The following is a 16,493-nucleotide window of genomic DNA, read 5'->3' on the forward strand; positions in this document are numbered from 1 at the left end:
CCGTCAGCGTTAATAAAATTGTCAGACCGGTCAAACTTTCCATTTTTTCCGCTCTTTCTGCTTCAGATTCGGAGAACTTTGAGAAACAATTTTCTTCTCCCCTTGATTAAGGATATTTATGTAAGTATGAGAAAATTTGATCCTTGGGTTCTTGAAACTAACTTAGAGAATCCGAGACGGGATCTTAGTAATTTCGGTTGAAACTCGATCGTTTCTTGGGATTGAAAATCGAAGTGTTTACTTAACGGACGTCAATACAGAGCACCGAGGATTTTACATGTGTATAAAATTTCACAAGATTTTATTATACGATCTTGTTAGATTTCAACAGACTCCGCGTAACTGGATAAGATGTGTCCAAACATTATTACGAATCCAATTGACCGTCAGGAAATTCACAGGAGTTCAAGAAATTTCATGATCCACTGCTGGACGAATATCGAACTATCGCTATAGTTACAAGAAAATATTGTCCTGTATCGAAGACATAACCGAAAATAATAGTGACACGTATAAAATGTACCCTAGAATATTAATTTTCATTCCGTACCTCGAACTAGTACAAATTTACGTTTACATGATTTAAAAATTAAATATACCTATAAGTTTAAAACTGTCTGGTAACAAAAACTGTAGAAATTTTCCACCGGTGTGCAGAAGCATACACACACAATTGGGTAAGCCGAGGTAAAGTTGCGTTTCGGTAAGCCGAGGAAGCGGCGAAACGTCCATGAAGGATTTCGCGGCTTCCGTTAGCCGAACGGTAAGCCGAGTCTGATCTCTGCGTTGGTATATGTATATGGTCTGTGTATATATATATATATATATATATATATATATATATGTAAAGGGCATTCCATGTCAATTCGCCGGGCCATTGGCCTGACCCCTTCCGATTTTGACGTCCAATTTATTTTGAGTTCCGTTTGGCCCAAAATACGACCTCAAATTTTTGGAAGTTTTTATTTCATTTTTAAGGGGTTGCACCAGCTCAAAAATCGTAAAATTGTGAGAAGACATGAAGAGGGATCGTTTTTAAATTGATGATTTTTTTTTCACAGAAACCAGGACCCAAAACATAATTTTTCGTCCTAGTCCGAAAGTGGGCCGAGAACTAGCATTGTCGTGTTTTTTTTTTTTTTTTTTCTTCAAGAATATTTTATTTTATTTTGCCGACGAAAAACGAAAAAAAAAATATTTTTTTCTTGTGAAACTTGTTTTTTTTTTTCTTAGATTAAAAGTAGATATAAAATAGTAACTTGGTAAAAAGTAGAGCTGCTTCAACAATTTTCGGGCCTCTTTCCTTATTTTCTGAACTATTTTTTTTTTTTTTTTGTTTCTCGTCCGTTCTTTCACGGCGGCCGTAAGTATACGAATATGGAGTCTAAAAAATCAACTCCAGGATCTTTTTTTAGAGAATTTAATGCCCTGCAAGAATATGTTTCGAAATTTTTTTTTAATTCACACGCTTCAATAGTTACAAAATTTTTAATGAAATTTTTTTTTTTAGTGTTTTATTCAAATGGGAAATTTCAAATGGCCAGCGACACGTTTTAAAATTGAGTTGAAAATTTTTCCAAACGGGAGAATTTTTTTCTCAGTAAATAGGTCCTTTTAAGACCATAGATTCGATGGGTTAGTTCTTTTGCCTCACCCTTATATATATGTATATATATATGTGTGTGTGTATATATAAAAGTGAAATGAAACCAGAGATGCAGCGAGGAGAAGCGAGTATCTCCGGCTCCTCGGAGCTAAGATTGTTATCCCCAACAGTTACAGCTGACGAGAGGAAAATCCCCAGCGACTTAGTTCCGATTAGATTTAGCGATATCCTCGCCCGGCTCGAGGCTAATAAAGACGGGGAAACCCCGACGCCTGTTAGTCTGCAGCAGGGCCAATTCCACCCCTGAAGCAGTAACGTCAAAGCCCGATGAGAGGGCGACGAGAGGCGAACGTCGCGAACTCGCGGATCCGTCGACGCACCTGCACAAAAGAGCCCCGTTCGAGCTTAATTAAATTTGAAAACACGTCACCGGCAGAGACGATGCGTCCCGTTGTTAGCAAAAAATCTCTGCATGGATAATTGTACAATAGTCGATGCTCAAGACGTTAAGATTATTAATTTTCGGACTTTGAATTGACTCCTTGATTCGTTGTTACCTGCAAACACGTCCGGATGTACGTTTCTTCAACTTTTGAAATGGCACATTTGAAAAAACAGAAACAAAAAAAGATGAAGCAAATTTTGAGTCTGAAAACTTGCAGGGACAGTTGATCAAGTTTTCGACATCTTACATCACGTTTCGATTAGATTTTGTTTTGTGCTTCTGCTTTATTTACATTGATAATGAAAAGCTGACTTTAACTTACCGGAATTTCACTGCAAGTTGCACAAAATCACGCCATTTTGAGCTTTCGATTTATCTGATTTCGAATCGTGAAAAAAAAAAAAAAAAAAAAAAAAAATAACGTGTCGTGATTTTTTTCATTGAAATTTTACAAATCACAGTTCAATAAAGCAAAAAAAGCTCGCCGCGTGGATGAAATTATGAAAATGGAAATACACGCACTTTATTTTTTTACGATATCGATCTGTTATTACACGTATCGCCAATCCTATGAAAAGATTGTGAAATTTCTCTATTCGCCCCGCTAGTACGAAATATATATATAGTAGCGATTTAATAATTCTTTACTATCCGTCAAACGAGAAGCGAAGATCAGTAAAACTGTCCGACCTGTCGTATCTCAGGTCGCGATGTGAACGATGACGCGATACGTCATCAGTTTTCTAATTTTCAAGATTCTACAATTATCTCAGCGAGTACAAAACGAGAAGTTTATCAGGGGAGAAATCCGCTTTGCAGTTTAATTCACCTCTCACCACGTGCGAATCTATACAACTTCCAGGTTGACTCGTATTAGGTATACTCACCAAATTTCCGACACGAACTGCGAATGGAAGTTGGGTAATTAGCATGGTTAAAACGTGGAAGATCTCAATTAGGTGAACCCTGTAATTTCCCTGTGCAACCGCGCGATTCTCTGTACATTATACAGCGCTGAAGAACACTCTGCAATCTTTTTTTAACGCGTCATCGACAAAAAGCGAACCGGTGAAAATATGGTTGCTAACGCTATGATGGTGAAAAGATGGTTTATCCTGAAAGTATCCAATTTCGATCAGAACTCAATGTTGAAAAATTTAAACAGAATAAAGTTATACGTTTTCGGTTCGAATAGACAATCTTAAAAACATGTTGAATCGATTAATCGGTTAGAATGATACTTTGGAAGCGTATTGAATTTCTATCTACAAAATACTTGAACCTACCCTAGTATTTAAGGATGTTTTGGCTATGAACAAAAGTGAGTCTCGTCTACATAATTGAATACTTTGTGATAAGATGAAATCGGCAAAAAAAAAAATCAACCAAAATAAAGACGATAAGAAAATTAAATTTGAATAATAATAATCCTCAAAAGTTGTCGATAAAATTTTGAAACAAAACATTGTTTCGCAAATTTACAGGGAATGTTTTTACTTGTCATGTGAAATGAATTTGTTGATTTTTCTGAATACACATGAATTTTTATAGAATTTTCTCAGCATGTTGAAATTCCCGTTTGTATAGTAACTAGAAAAATTCAGTAAAACAGGCATCGTTAAAAAAAACTGTTTGAATATTGTTGGTATTACGAAAAACGAGGTACGCCTAACCATTTTGCGCCATTGTCGATACTTTTTTGGTAATTGAAACGCAAAATCAGTTTCTGAGGTTTACTCTACTTTTTTAGTTAAACAAGGCTTTAACGTCAATTTATCGTTGCACGAGCGTTAAATTTTCGCAAAAGTTGCAAGAAAATATAGCAACAGTGATCGTAATGCGAAAGAATAGTAACGGATGCTAGACTTTCCGGTAACAGCTATAAAACTAATTTTCATTTTCTACCTAGAACTTTGTCGATTGTGGTAAAAAATGAAAATAGTTAAGAACTGAGAGGTAACCGGAAATAAAAATTTCTCTCAGTGTGTATAGTCAATAGATCTTGAATGACTCTGAGTTCTCTCTCGGTGCATAACTGTGAGAATTCCCGTCGTTTGATCGCGGTTATTTCACGCAGGGAGTTGGAAGATTTAATGACTTCCTCGGGAAACTTGAGAGTAAAAATTTTTGCAAAGGGATTAATCGCTGGATTTTGGGCTTTGTGATTTCCCCTCGACTCGAACGCCGGTGTTCCGTATATTACGAACAGCTTGTACATTCGGCTCCGACGAGCTTGCGAGAGCCGTTGCAGCTTATTGTCAAAGCCCGCCTACGCAGTCAATCGCCAAGGTCCCAGGGGCCCGAAGCCTAGACTCCGAAAGCGCGAAACGCTATCCAGATTACGCGAGGCGCGGGCCCGCCGAGCTGGATTGGCACGGCCCTGACCGGAATGAACTCGACGAGAAGAGCTCACTTGGTATGCATCGTTGCGCGGACCCGCGTCAGCGTAGAACAAACAACTCGTCGAGCACCGCTCGTCCTTTCTGCCCGCGGCATCGAAGCCCCAGGTCACTGCGCAAATTTGAATTTCTAGTACTCTATTCGCGAATTTGAACACGCGCTTTGATGGCGATCCGTAAGGCCGGCCGGAAGTAGGCCGTGAAATCGAAAATCCGATTTTCGGCAAGCTTTTCAGGTCTTTCTGATCTTTTTAAGCACACCGAGAGAAATTTTTAGTTCCGGTTACCGCTCGGTCCTTAACCATTTTCATTTTTTTACCACAATCGACAAAATATAGTTCGAGGTAGGAAATGAAAATTAGTTTTATAGCTGTTACCGGAAAGTCTAGTATCCGGTAATATTCTTTTTCACTGTTGATATATTTTCTTGCAACTGTTGCGAAAATTTAATGCTTGTGCAAGAATAAATTGACGTTAAAGCCTTGTTTAACTAAAAAATCAGAGTAAACCTCACAAACTGATTTTGCGTTGCAATTATCAAAAAAGGATCGACGATACCGTAAAATGGTTAGGCGTACCTCGTTTTTCGTAATTCCAACGATATTCAAAAAATTTTCTTAACTTTACCTGTTTTACTCAATTTTTCTACTTACCGTAACAACTGAAATTTTTCTCAGTCAAGGTACTTTGAAAAACTTCTGGGATACTTTAAATCCTGAGATATCCTTTCAATGTAATTGTAAAATTTCATTTGAATCTTTTCAACACGCTACGGTGATTGAGAAAGCTGAAAATAGATTGCAAACTGCGAAATCTGATTTTCGTAATGCTTTTCAGGTTTCTCGAACCTTTTCGACCAATTTAAAAAACTTTTGGGATACTTTCTGCCCTACAAAACCCTTTCAATGCGATCGCAAGATCTTGTTTAAGTCTTTTCAATACGCGATGGCGATTGAGAAAGCTGGAAATAAGTTGTGGAATCCAAAACCTGATTTTCAGAAAGCTTTCGTAATGTCTCGAATCTTTTTAACCTCCTTCAAAATCTTCTGCGCTTTTTACCACCGCCTTACGCAATCCTTTCAAAGCAATTGTAACATTTTTTCACAGTGGTTCAAAAGTCAAGAAATCTTCGAAATTATTCGAAATGTTTCCGACACTTTTTGAGACGCACTGATTTTTTAAATTTATTTATTATTTTTTTTTTTTAGGCAAACTCAACATTATCCAATTATTATCACTTCAGTCCAAAATTGTACTCAAGAATTGTATTCGAAATATCCGGTGAAAGAGGAATTTTAAAACGGTGAATATGAAATTTTTGAAAGTCTGAAAATTTGCGTAGATTCTCATATCACGATCTCGAGATCGTAAACCTGGTTTCTAACCACGAATTTATTAGGCCGTAAGATCTTCAGGTACGGGAAGCTTGAGAAAGTCAGGGAGAGAAAGAGAATCGCAATGTCATCTCGTTTACAAATACATATTATGAAATTCTTCAATTCCGGGATCTTTGCTGAGCTTTGAACAAGGCGAGCATATAAAATGTTCAAGTTTGATTCGAGGGTCTCTTGTCTCGGTTTCACTTTCCACATAGAAACGTCAACGAACCGTGAAAGTCACAAGCTGGTAAAAATTTGATATCCGTTTATCAAGGGGGCCGGAATTAAGCTGATACCAGGTTGGTAAAAAGGGATGAAATTCCGGCCTAACAGTTTTATCGTAAATTCGCATTACCGCCGATGCGTATAAAGTATGCCGGGAGTTTTCCGTGAAACTCTCCGCCGAACGCCGGCGGATAGGCAACCGGAGCTGCATATCAAATAGGCCAAGAATACCAAATGCAGTTTCGGCTGCCTATCGGCCGGCGTTCGGCGTTCAGTTTCACGGAAAACTTCCCCTTCGTCAAATCGGATATACGATGAAAGGTAAGGGAATTAAAGGGTTTGCCGAATTCCGGGAGTGAAAAGTTCGAACAGGGTCAAAGACTCGATATCCAATCGGTGTTGTGAACGCACCTGGACACCGTCTGGTGCAAAAATCGGGCACTTGACATTGTGCGAGACATCGAGCGCCCGTCGACCCGGAACGAGAAGGGGAGAAAAAGTTCTGGCGGGAACCTTCCCCCAATTCGCAACCCAATGAAGGATTTATCGCGGAGAAGAGAAAAATTGGCTCCTCAACGCGTCCTTAAACCGTTATCGAGGAAGAAAGAGAGAAAAAAAAAAAAACGAAAACAGAAAAAGAAAATAAAAGGAAACGACGAGGAGGAAAAGGACGAAGCCCCGAGAGTTCAGGCTGCGCGGAAGTTTGATGACCGAACTTCAATTCCGCGTTTCGCAGATAAAACTTTGCCTTTTTAGAAAGCTTCAGTTCTCGAAAACGACCCTTCCCTCTTTTTTTTTTTTTTATCCCCCTCACAACTCGCGCCGTTTGAATCTTAATTCGCTGTTCTTCTCAAACGATTCTGATTTTTATCTAAGTAGGGATATTTCAAACGAAGGGCAAAAAGAATAAAATTGTTTTGTAAATTAAATTTCAAACTTTTAGTCGATCGGATAGGAATTTCATGTTTAGATGGCCAAATAGATCCTTCGTAACCAATTAATATGACCGAGTATGATTAACTATAATTAGACAGGACTGAATTCAATCATATTATATCAGCTAGATCGTGAATTTCGCTAATTATTTAAAATCCCGAATTCTCCGATTTTATATGATTTTTTACAATAACATTTGAAACATAATTTAGTTGCGTTTGTAATATTTTCTATCATTTGGTTGAGTGACTAACCGGTTTTGGCAAGAAATAAGAAAGCTCGTCTAGGATTCGCGGAACGGTTTAATCAAATATGGCATCGCAGTGACGTGATTAGTGCAACATTGTCCGTTGAGGCCACTGGCGAGCCGACACGAATTCAAATTCTGCATTATGAGACCGGAAGTGGAACTTTGCAGAGCAAAAGAGAGACGCTCCAGATTAATACACAATTTATTAACATTGATCTCGATCGATTTCTACTTCAATTCTATCTAATTTTCATTAATTTCCGAGCGTTGTAGAAAAATTTTGTGTGATTTCCAGATTGGATAGAATGACAGGAAATCACGAGAAATCATTGGAACTAACTGTGAATAAATTTGAAAACTGTATATCAACGAAATCATTCCTGCTTGGATACAAAGTAATGGAATGTCAACGAATTGAAATCGGCAAGACTTAAAAAGATTTCCATAATTTCAGTTGATTTCTTTCGAACAATTATATTCATACAGTAAACAAAGTCCCTTTAATTCGTAATGCGATTTCCAGCTGTTGAATTCGCGTCTTCGTTGAGCTAAAGCAAGGACCGTCGAATCGACCCTTTCCTGACCTTTAACGAGGTTTGGAAGAAACGACCGGACTGAAAATCGGGCGCAGACAAAAAGGGCGCGAAAAAGAATGGCGGGAAATTTTCGTATTTTCGTCGGCCTTAGGGAAAAAATCGAGCTTTCTTTCCTGGTTTCCAGAAGCCGGCATCGCGTCGACGGCTCAGCTCGACGAGTCTCCGGGTAATCCGATTTTCGAATGTCGGATTAGAGGGCCGTGGCTGATGTCAGATATTGCAGCAGCGGTCAAGCGGAAAATACATCCCAGCCAGACGTCGGTCGACCTGGAGTCCCGGCTCATTTCACGGTCAGTTGGCAGGGCGAATACGTCGAGGCAACGCCGCCCTTTCTTATCGTTTCTTTGACGGTTTCTCCCCGCTTCTTCGACACCCGCACGTAATTCGCGTCCGCTCTTTTTCGCCCTGCCTTTATGCCCATTCATTTTTCCCCTGTATCGAGAGGGGCGCGAAGGGGGTTATAAAATAAACACGCCTAAAGAGCCCCGCGAGAGAAGCGACAAAAGCCTTTCACGCGAAAGCTCGCGTTGCTGAAAGGTTCCGAAATTACATAATCAATACAACCGAACGTTCTCTTATTTACGCCGAGGGCGAAGTCATTGAATGAACGTGATTCGGGGGATTTGGAACGATGGTAAAAAAAAAAAAATATTCAGCTCATCTTGTAATTCGTTCGGCACTAATGCATGCAGCTTGTACACAAAATATTACGGAATTCAATCACGTCTTCGGAAAATTATTACAAAAATGTTTTAAAGAATTTCATACAAAAGAAAAGGTGGAAATTTTTTACTGCTCACAAAAATTCATCATATCATAGTATAAAATATTTCATCCAAGAAATGTATATTTGAAAATCTCCTTTTTGGATTGTGCTTTATTTTCAATCGAAACAAAACGAGAGTTGTAAAATTAAAAAACAAAAAAAAAAAACGTCAAACTTTTACGCACCAGATTATAAACCACATGCTGAACCCTCGCTTCATGCGTACAATAATAATTATTTTCAAGGCATCTGGCACACGTGCCATTAACAACGTTCGGTATATAATATAAAACACTAGGAAAATCCAATCTCCCAGCTGAAGGTGAATACATATATAGGTATATCGAACTGTATACATTATAGGTATCGATAGAGTTAGGGAATGGGGGAGAAACTAATCGCCTAGCCTTAGGTGCGCTGAAGTAAAATATATCCTCAGGACCCAAGTCCTAACGGTTCTTCGAAGAAGCGCGGGAATCAATATCAACAAGGATCAAGCCGCGTGTTCACGATTCCCGAATTGTTTACCTCAATTCCTCTCAGCCAATCAGGGCAATTGATTGGATAAGTTGGCCAAGCGGCCGTCCGTATGGCCATAAGCAGCCCCTCCCGTGGCAATAAAGAATATTGGTAGAGAAACGGGAAAATTCAGCAGGTTGACGGGGCTGGGGGGGGGGGGAGGGGTGTGTGTCGGATTAACCGGAAACGGGGTCGAAACCTAGGAAAACCCGATCGGAGAACCGAACGAACTGACTCGAAATCGGCCCTCGAACGCGCTCAATCTCATCTTATACTCAATTAAACGGGGACTAAGAGTGGGGGGGGGGGAATGGGAGGGGGTGAGTCCCTGGTGTACCCCGGGTTAAAAGGTAGTACCGTTCTAAACCCGGTAGACGATAAAGCGAAATAACCCGACGCGAAACGCTGTGAAAATGTCGACCGGAGTAGGGAATAAGCGGGGGGTGTAGGGGGTGGGTTGTATGGGAGAATTCAATTCCCGGCACACTTCCCCCCCCCCTCCCCCCCTGATCCAGGGAGTGCACGCGCCAGGCTATACACGGCTGCTACGTTACAGGTACAGATTGAAAAGTTTCGATTCCCGATATATATTACAAGGAGCTACGCCGAAGAACGCCGATCTTCATCGACGCGAAACAAGGTTATGCCTCGTCGAAGAGTATCCAAACTATTTCAATCCCCCCCTCCCAAAGCTCCGAACGTTTTTAGTTCCATTTTATAGAGTTACAAAAGAAACAGCGTCATAAATGTGGAGGAAAAAAAAAAAAAACGTGAAAAAAACAGTTTCATGTTCACGCGTCATATGCAGTCTGTAGTGAACTTGTGCTTGCTTAATTTTAATTTCATTCGACAAAAAATCTCAGCTCTGTGTTGCAGGCGTAGTTGAGTTTGAGTCGGTGATTGTAAAGTGATGAGAAAAAAAAAAACAGAAATTCGGATCAAATTATATAGCTTTGGAATGATGAAAAATGTTGATTTTAGATCTGAAATTCGATATCAGTCATTATTTTTCGATTTCGATTTTTACGATTTTTTCATCATTAATGCATATCGTGAAATTGTTGTTAACTGAACAGCTGAAACGAGATTCGAGATTCTGTGAAAAATACTGTTTTTAAGTGATAATATCATTGGTTATATATTTTTTTGGAATCTGCTCACGTTCCAAACGGAGGCTTTCAACGGTCAAGCTTCAAGCTGCTGAACCGAGCGTTCGTCCGAGTGGATATCTATGTGGGTAGAGCTTGACAGGATATCCGGTTTCCGCTCAACTCTTCCGTGATCCTTCTGTAATTCTTCGCCGGTAGCAGCAACAAAAACACGAGTTGAAATTAGTTTTTCTTATCTTCGACGGTATACGGTATACGTACATAGATATGTATTCATAGCTTATAGAACAGATTGAAAAAAATAAATAAACAAATAAAAACAAACGCGATGAAACGAGACGGTCATTTACGCGGGCCTGCACAGAGCCAGGAAGCGATTGAATGAGAAAGAGACAAAAGAAAAAAAAAGTTTCATTTAAACTAATGAAATGCAATTGGGATCGAACTGCGTGAACCACTTTCGAAAAGATGAAGAATTACCGCCGATCTTAAACTGATTACAGAATCCAAGAAAGGATGGAGAGGATGACGAGATGGTAGGAAGTGAAATTGAGATTTCGTGACATTATCGAAAGTGTTATGGGCGCGGATCGTTCGGGCACGAGTGCCGCTTTATAAAAGGTAAAAAGAATCCGGTAGCGGAACGAGATCGAAAAGAAAGAAATGAGAATGATGGTGAAGAAGGAAAAGTGGAACGGGAAGGGTTGGACGACCGGGAGAGAATCAGCGATGGGTCCAGCTGGATACATAAAGCGAGAAGAGCGGGAATTGAGGGAAGATGGGACCGGAGAGGGCCATTATTGGGAATGATTAAATTTCCTTTGGGCAGTCAGTTTAATAACACGAAGCCCTCGTAAAATAACATTCCCCGGCCTGTCGGGTGCGGCAAGCGCGAATCGCCATCCCCCAAAAGCTGCAGTGCTCTCCGAACGTATGGAAATTAAAGCCAAATACAAGGGTGGGTTACCCAAACTGTACGTCGCGCTCCAAACGTCGCCGGAAATCCAGCGGGGTGATCACGAATCCCGACGGTTTTACCCCTATTGTGCGAAATTGAATCGAGATTGCCCGATGGATGCGGTCACCTCCCTTGACTCACACCCTCGGTCTAACTAGACATTAGACATCGGGCCAATATCGCATGATCGAATTAGATTAGGTCGATATATCAGATGAACAAAATAAAAAATCGACCCTGCACAATTATTATTACAGGTTTAAGGCCGATTCCGCGTACAGATTCCGATACCGACATTATATCGACATTTTTAGCCGCTTCACAGCTCAGACACAAACCCTTTTTTATCGATGGTATCGACGAACTATATCGATGATCGATAAAGTTGACCAATGTCGGGATAAACTCCACTCAAAAAAAAGGGTTTGTGTCTCAGCTGTGAAGCGGCCAAAAAATTTCGATAAGATGTCGGTATCGGAATCTGTACGCAGAACTGGCGTTACAAATCTATTACGATTCAATTTTTTCTTGTTTTTTATTTATTCTAAATACATATCGGGGGAAGGACTGGATGAAAGGATATTTCACCGGGAATTTTATTTCGGTATAAATATATTCCACGGTCTTAGTATTGGCTCTTCCATAAAAGTAAGATTAATAATTGATGTCCGTTGGAAAACGGTAACGCTCGCTGTGAAATCGACCAATTCCTTCGAAAAGACCTCGAGTGACGAGGGAATTCGTTTCTTAGCATTTCTGGATAAAATTTCCGTGCAGTAATGTGCAGCCATGGCGGTTATAAGGGGATTTTGCATTCTGTTGTTAAGCCGAGCTGATCGGCTTACCGCAGTTCGAATAGAACAATACCCGAACAACCCGAAAGCTTCGTAGAATGTAGAGATTTTGTTGGTTCCTGCAATGACGCGATATACCCACCGGCTTACAAAGACCCTATTTCTGTATTCACATGCACACATAAATGTTCCGAAAGTCGATGTCGATGTTGAGTTTGTGCGAATAACGTGATATCGAAAACGATTTTACGGATCGTTTTTTAACAGTGTGAGTAAACCGATTACAAGGCAGGATTTGAAATACGAGATAAAAGGTGTACGCCGCGTGAAATTGTGAAAATGCATTTAAATTCAAGGTAGAAAAAAAAACGATCGTCTTTAGTGCTGTACCGTTTATTCCGGAAGCAGGATACAGAGGAGACTGCAAACTGGAACAAATCAAATCACAAATATAATTTTTTTATCACAAACTTGACATTTTTTCGACCGATGTTCATCCAGACATTGCAATAATTGAAACTCACGCAAGGTCACGCATCCCAATCCAATCAGAGTGAAATCACAGTAGGACTCTATGAGGATGCCAATTGTATTTCCAGCAAGAGCGATACCCAAACGTCCGATAGTGAATGCCAAAGAAACTGCCATTGCTCTGTTAAACAAAATGACACAAGCAACTTGATCGTGATAAAGAAAAGACGAATTTCGTACCACCCCTTCCTTTTCTAAAGGATCCTCCGTCTCGGGGAAAACGCTTGACGAAAATTACTCGAGGAGAGACGCCACAGCCCGCAATTTTTCTCTTCCATTTCATTTGAGCCTACCAAACGACATCAAAGAGTAACCTGCACGATATTCGAATTGAATATTTTTCTAACGTCGTTCAGACAGCCGCTTTTCGTATTGCGCTTTTGCGAAAAGAATCTATCAAACTACCCGCGTCTTTGCGAAGGCAATTACTTATAACAGGCCTCTGAGAGACCGACACATTTATATTCAGCTTTTGCCACGTAAAAAACGAGACCTCTGCGCAAAGGAACGAGGGGCCATTCACTTCGAAATCATTAACGATTCCCAAGTGATTTCCATACAATTTCCAATTATGGAGGATAGTTCATAATAAAAACTAGCGCAATGACAATCAGACCGAAGGCATTAGTCCATCCATTTTCCCTCAAGCTTAAGTTCACTTTTTTTAAATATAACTACAATCTCATATTTTAACTGCTTAACATGAGTAAAAGAGTTCTCGATGAGACAGGATTGAACAAAAATATCGAGCAATTTATAACATTAGAGTAATTAGGTAACCGATACGAGTTTAGCGTTAAAACGTTCAGCAACGACACAAATTTGTAATTCAACTTGCTTCCAATGACTGATACGTTATCATTCATCTGTTCTGTTCATTTTTCCGCAATGCTGTATTTGACCGATACATTGATAACTGATCAGTAGGTGGCTCGTGATCGTAGTGAAAGGCTGAATTAAGAAACGTCCACTTTCGTTTTGAGAAAAAAAAAACAGTACAAACTATAGAAAGATAAGTCCGATGTGGGGATGGGAAGTGTTTCAACTCGCGGAGAAAGAGGTGAAGAGGCACCGGAAGTATGACGGGGAAAAGTCATTCCGGCGGTAAGAATTCCCCGACGTAAGTGGAATTCATCCATCCCAACTGTAACTACGATGATTGTAGAGCCTCGCGAGACGCGAGATGAAGTTTTTAAATTCAAACAATATTACACCGACTCACCTAAGATTGGTGGGGTAAACCTCGACGGCGATGGTGTTCGATACCGTGGAACAGCTTCCCGTGAGAACGACGGATACCGATATGAGAACAGCCACGGTGATCTCATTCGTGGCGAAATAGCTCCCGAAACCGGCAATCCCGCTCAAGAACAGGGCAGAAACTAATCAAGAAAGCGATTAGATCGATGTTAGTTTATACGGGTTCGGCATAGCGCGTTTACCGCGGCACGCGTAAATGTTAGTGTAGTTTGACCGTAGAGTTGGCATGTGTGTTATCAGCGTGATTGTAAAGGTATGGCATGGCCGTGACACATTTACGGCCGCTGCGTGAGTCGCGATAACCGATCAGCGGATTCGCGACGAGTATTTACTGTACTCGGTTATATCTACCTAGCACTGTCTTCTTCCTCAGGATCACGACCAGCCCTCCGAGTGTCCCGAACGCCACCGCGAAGAGGACCCCAGTGACCAACGTGCTCGTATAGACCTCACTCCTGATCAGGCTGCTGCAATCCGCGGACTCCGACGCGGAATTCAGGGTCAGATTAGCCTGGTTGGCCAACACTAACTCGCATATCGTCGCCCCGATTCCAGCCCCTGACTTGATCATGTTCAACAGGTTCGGTGCCCAGATGTACATGCCCATCGAGCTTTGAAATGAAAAATTACACTATGAAGCATATGATTAAGACGGAACAGAGCCAATAACAAAAGAACAAGTATTTAGCTGATGTTGCGCTAGCGTGAATCACTTAGCGATTGTCATTGAGTAGAAGAGCATTTAGAGAACACAGTCTTAATTCGTATAATTTTCATGGAAGTTCATACGTGCCGCAAATGCCGAATTGAATCAGGCAGAAGAGCAGGGTGGTCCATCCGTACGGCGGCCGAAAAAGCGTTGCGGTTTGGTGCCACATGAGCTTAAAGAGTCCTTGAAGCGTAAACGACAGAGGTGTCGTAACGTGGCCGGGAGTGTCATGAACGTCGGACTTAAGATTCTTGACCTGCGAAACACGTAGGCAGTTTGATACGCTGCATCTGAATTTGAGAGTGAATGGTTTCGGCAGATTACCGGATACTCGACGTTGCTGTTTCCCGAATTCCTGCTGTAGACCAGTCGGAGAACATTGAGTGCCTCCCGTTTCCGGCCAACCGACATGAGGAACTTTGGACTTTCCGAAAAGAAGGGTAACAGGAAGCCCGTTGCGAATGACAGTGAGCCTATGGCTGCCAAGTAGACGCGCCACGATGTGTATACCACGAAACCCAGGTCCCAGTTTACTTCCAACGGGATCAACAACCAGGCTAGACCTACCGCGGGATGTGAATTTCACTTTGTAAACCGTCGCTTGGCTTTGTCTGTCATCAAAAAACTCACCGGGGATCAGAAGGTAGCCAATTGCCATGAAGCCGCAGGTCCAGGTGATGATGCTCGCCCGTTTTGAGGTGGGCAGAAACTCGCTAATGTAGGCGTACACAGTCGATTGGTTACCGCAGCTGAAAAGAAATTGCGTTGAGTGGTTCAGGCAGCCTGTCCGTACTTTGCGAGACCTCGAAGAGCGATAATTACGGGGATTTGAACGAATGCTTACAACAAACCAGTGAGGAATCTGAGGACTATGAACAGGTTGGTGGTTGGGGAGAAGCTCGACATGAAGCTAAAAGCCCAGGTACCGATGGTGGAGATCAATAGTACGTTTTTCCTCCCAAAGGTGTCAGCAAAGAATCCCCAAGCGTTGGCGCTAACGACAATTCCTGAGGGAAGAGCTGATCAGACCGGAAAAAAAATTACAGTCATCGGCAACTCACCCAAGAACATAGCTCCGGATAAATAGCCCTTCTTCACGGTCGTCAAGGCCAAGTCACACTGAGCTGCCGGATGGACGAAGCTCACCCCCATCGTCTCGCAGACCGTGGCGACCAGGATTCCACCACATATCGCGATCAGCCCGATATGGTACCATCCGAAACCTAATCAAAGATTGAAGTTCAAGCCGGTGAACATAAGAAACTTGCAATGATGAGCAACTCACCCGTCAACTCGATGGCGCATTCCAGGTCCACTTCTTCGTCGGCTGACTTCAGCTCGCTGGGTTTGTCTCCTAGATATGTTTAGCGTGTTTAAACTTGTTGATAAGTGAAGAAGGGTCAGCTTCCAAATGTTCAAATATCGGTTTGATCATTTGGTCAAATGTCATTAATCCGAAAGATCAAAACTCCGAATGATATAAATTGTCAAAGAATGAACATCACGCTTCACTGTAACTCATTCTCATGATTAACTGTAATCATTTGAATTTCCAAACATTCGACATGCTGGGATTGGACGTAACGATCAATCGTAGAGGAAAATTTTCTTTGGTCAAAAATACTCACCCGATGAGTAGTCTCGCACCTTCTTCAGTTCAATGTCACCTTCCGGGTGTTCAGAGACTCGGTAGCTGTCTGACATTGACGCGGGTGCTTCTACTGGCGAGATAGAAAATGGTTTTCAGTAACGACTCCACGGATTGATAGTCCGTCTTGCTTTGCGGTTGAAGTATATCTGACAATGAGCAGTTTCCCATTCGGCACGACGCTTCGCATGATTACGAATATTTTATGTTTCGCATTAGCACAGTAAATGGGAATTGGTTTAATAGCTGATAAACAGTCTAGGGTAACGCATAGTACATTTCTCATTGCTAGCTATCATCAGAGTTTCGATGCGTCATCCGTCGAAGGACGTATGCAAAATCATCCCTCGAGGTATGGTGAGA

The 16,493-nt window shown here is 41.3% G+C and overlaps 1 protein-coding gene across 6 annotated transcripts; it reads right to left on the reverse strand.

Annotated features, from left to right (window-relative positions):
* Window positions 1–1,968: 1,968 nt before the first annotated feature.
* LOC124308728 (synaptic vesicle glycoprotein 2C-like) lies at window positions 1,969–16,416 on the reverse strand. 6 transcript variants are annotated; one of them, XM_046771711.1, is made up of 12 exons: window positions 16,111–16,397; window positions 15,768–15,836; window positions 15,544–15,705; window positions 15,327–15,489; window positions 15,113–15,231; window positions 14,807–15,045; window positions 14,563–14,738; window positions 14,125–14,384; window positions 13,736–13,895; window positions 12,507–12,634; window positions 12,373–12,410; window positions 1,969–1,986 (listed from the first exon to the last, which is right to left on the reverse strand). In XM_046771711.1, exons 1-11 carry the CDS (start codon window positions 16,184–16,186, stop codon window positions 12,376–12,378), a joined length of 1,587 nt encoding a protein of 528 aa, XP_046627667.1. In that variant the 5' UTR covers window positions 16,187–16,397; the 3' UTR covers window positions 1,969–1,986; window positions 12,373–12,375. The 6 variants fall into 6 exon arrangements, 5 of the variants coding, with proteins under 5 accessions (XP_046627667.1, XP_046627666.1, XP_046627665.1 ...); XM_046771710.1 differs by lacking the exon at window positions 1,969–1,986 and adding an exon at window positions 10,235–10,408; XM_046771709.1 differs by lacking the exon at window positions 1,969–1,986 and adding an exon at window positions 10,235–10,416.
* Window positions 16,417–16,493: the final 77 nt, after the last annotated feature.

Source organism: Neodiprion virginianus, chromosome 7 (genome assembly GCF_021901495.1).
Source record: "Neodiprion virginianus isolate iyNeoVirg1 chromosome 7, iyNeoVirg1.1, whole genome shotgun sequence".
Lineage (NCBI taxonomy): Eukaryota > Metazoa > Arthropoda > Insecta > Hymenoptera > Diprionidae > Neodiprion > Neodiprion virginianus.

Bases quoted from the DNA above. Each gene is read 5' to 3' on its own strand.
- LOC124308728 (XM_046771711.1), bottom strand. From the start codon at position 16,186: ATGTCAGACAGCTACCGAGTCTCTGAACACCCGGAAGGTGACATTGAA. The intron at 15,837-16,110 runs GTGAGTATTTTT...AAACATATCTAG, and splicing joins GGTGCGAGACTACTCATCGG to GAGACAAACCCAGCGAGCTG. The intron at 14,739-14,806 runs GTAATCTGCCGA...CGTGTTTCGCAG, and splicing joins ACAGCAACGTCGAGTATCCG to GTCAAGAATCTTAAGTCCGA.